Source organism: Sinocyclocheilus anshuiensis, unplaced genomic scaffold (genome assembly GCF_001515605.1).
Source record: "Sinocyclocheilus anshuiensis isolate Anshui unplaced genomic scaffold, SAMN03320099.WGS_v1.1 scaffold2952, whole genome shotgun sequence".
Taxonomy (NCBI): Eukaryota; Metazoa; Chordata; class Actinopteri; order Cypriniformes; family Cyprinidae; genus Sinocyclocheilus; species Sinocyclocheilus anshuiensis.
In genome coordinates this window covers 4,995-6,205 of record NW_015554206.1, presented here as the reverse complement: position 1 = coordinate 6,205, position 1,211 = coordinate 4,995, and the positions used below count along the sequence as shown (strand labels likewise).

Sequence of the window (1,211 nt, the reverse complement as noted above, 5' to 3'; positions counted from 1 at the left end):
TCCCTCACTCAGATAGAAGTGTTTCATTTCAATGCATCATGCAAGTTTTTGTGTGTATATATGTGTGTGTTGATGCCTGTTTGGTAACATTTATTCTTGCATGCAAGGTCCAAAATGAACACTTATATATATATATATATATTTTTTTTTTTTTTGTATCGATAGATTTAATTTATAAATTATTTCTTTTAAATGTAACATTTTAATGCTTTTCTTAAAATTGAGTGTTTTTTTTTTACAATTATTCATTTAAATTTTACATTTTTATGGTTTAATTACTTTTTAGTAAGTGTTTTATTTTGATTTTTGTTAAAAAGTTATTAATTTTGATTTTACAGCTTTGATTTATTTTTAGTGACTTTTATTTTGATTTGTTTTTATTGTAAAATTGATTTATTTGAATTGTAAATTTTTATCATGTAATTAGTTTAGTAAGTATTTTATTCTGATGAAGTTAATTTTTATTTTACATCTTAATGATTTATTTTCAGTGACTTTTGATGGTTTTTGTTTAAAAATGTATTATTTATTTTAATTTTACATTTTATGATTTAATTAATTATTGACTATTTTAATCGATTCTCAGAGATTAGTTTAGGACAGGTGATCTGTTTCTCTCTCTCGGTCAGAAAGCAGTAGATTGACTGACTTCTGTTGAGCGTCTCTGGTTGTTCTGCTGATGTTGAGTCCAGTTCTCCAGTAAATCACATGGCTCTGAGTGTGTGCTGTATTTCATGTGTGTGTGTGTGTGTGTGTGTGTGTGTCTGCAGGACTAACTCGGACTCGGCGCTGCACACCAGTGTGATGAATCCTCCGGCTGGAGATCTGTTCTCCGCAGGCCTCACAGCACCGGGCAGACGAGCCGGTAAGTGACGTGTGTGTGTGTGAGAGTAAGACTGTGTGAGAGTGTGTGTGTGAGTGTGTGAGTGTCAGTGTGTGTGTGTGTCAGTGTGTGTGTGTGTGTCAGTGTGAGTGTGTGAGTGTCAGTGTGTGTGTGTGTCAGTGTGTGTGTGTGTGTCAGTGTGAGTGTGTGAGTGTCAGTGTGTGTGTGTGTCAGTGTGTGTGTGTGTGTGTCAGTGTGAGTGTGTGAGTGTCAGTGTGTGTGTCAGTGTGAGTGAGTGTGTGTGTGTGAGTGATTGTGTGTGTGTGAGTGAGTGTCAGTGTGTGTGTGTGAGTGAGTGTCCGTGTGTGTGTCAGTGTGAGACAAACAG

General features: G+C 35.4%; 1 protein-coding gene across 1 annotated transcript in view; it reads left to right on the top strand.

The window, feature by feature from the left end:
* Nucleotides 1-1,211, top strand: part of LOC107671053 (CREB-regulated transcription coactivator 2-like) — a 12,335-nt gene that overhangs the window by 6,227 nt on the left and 4,897 nt on the right. The window contains exon 6 of the mRNA XM_016463900.1: nt 771-865. Within this exon, the coding sequence (XP_016319386.1) occupies nt 771-865 (95 nt within the window). The remainder of the gene's footprint in view (nt 1-770; nt 866-1,211) is intronic.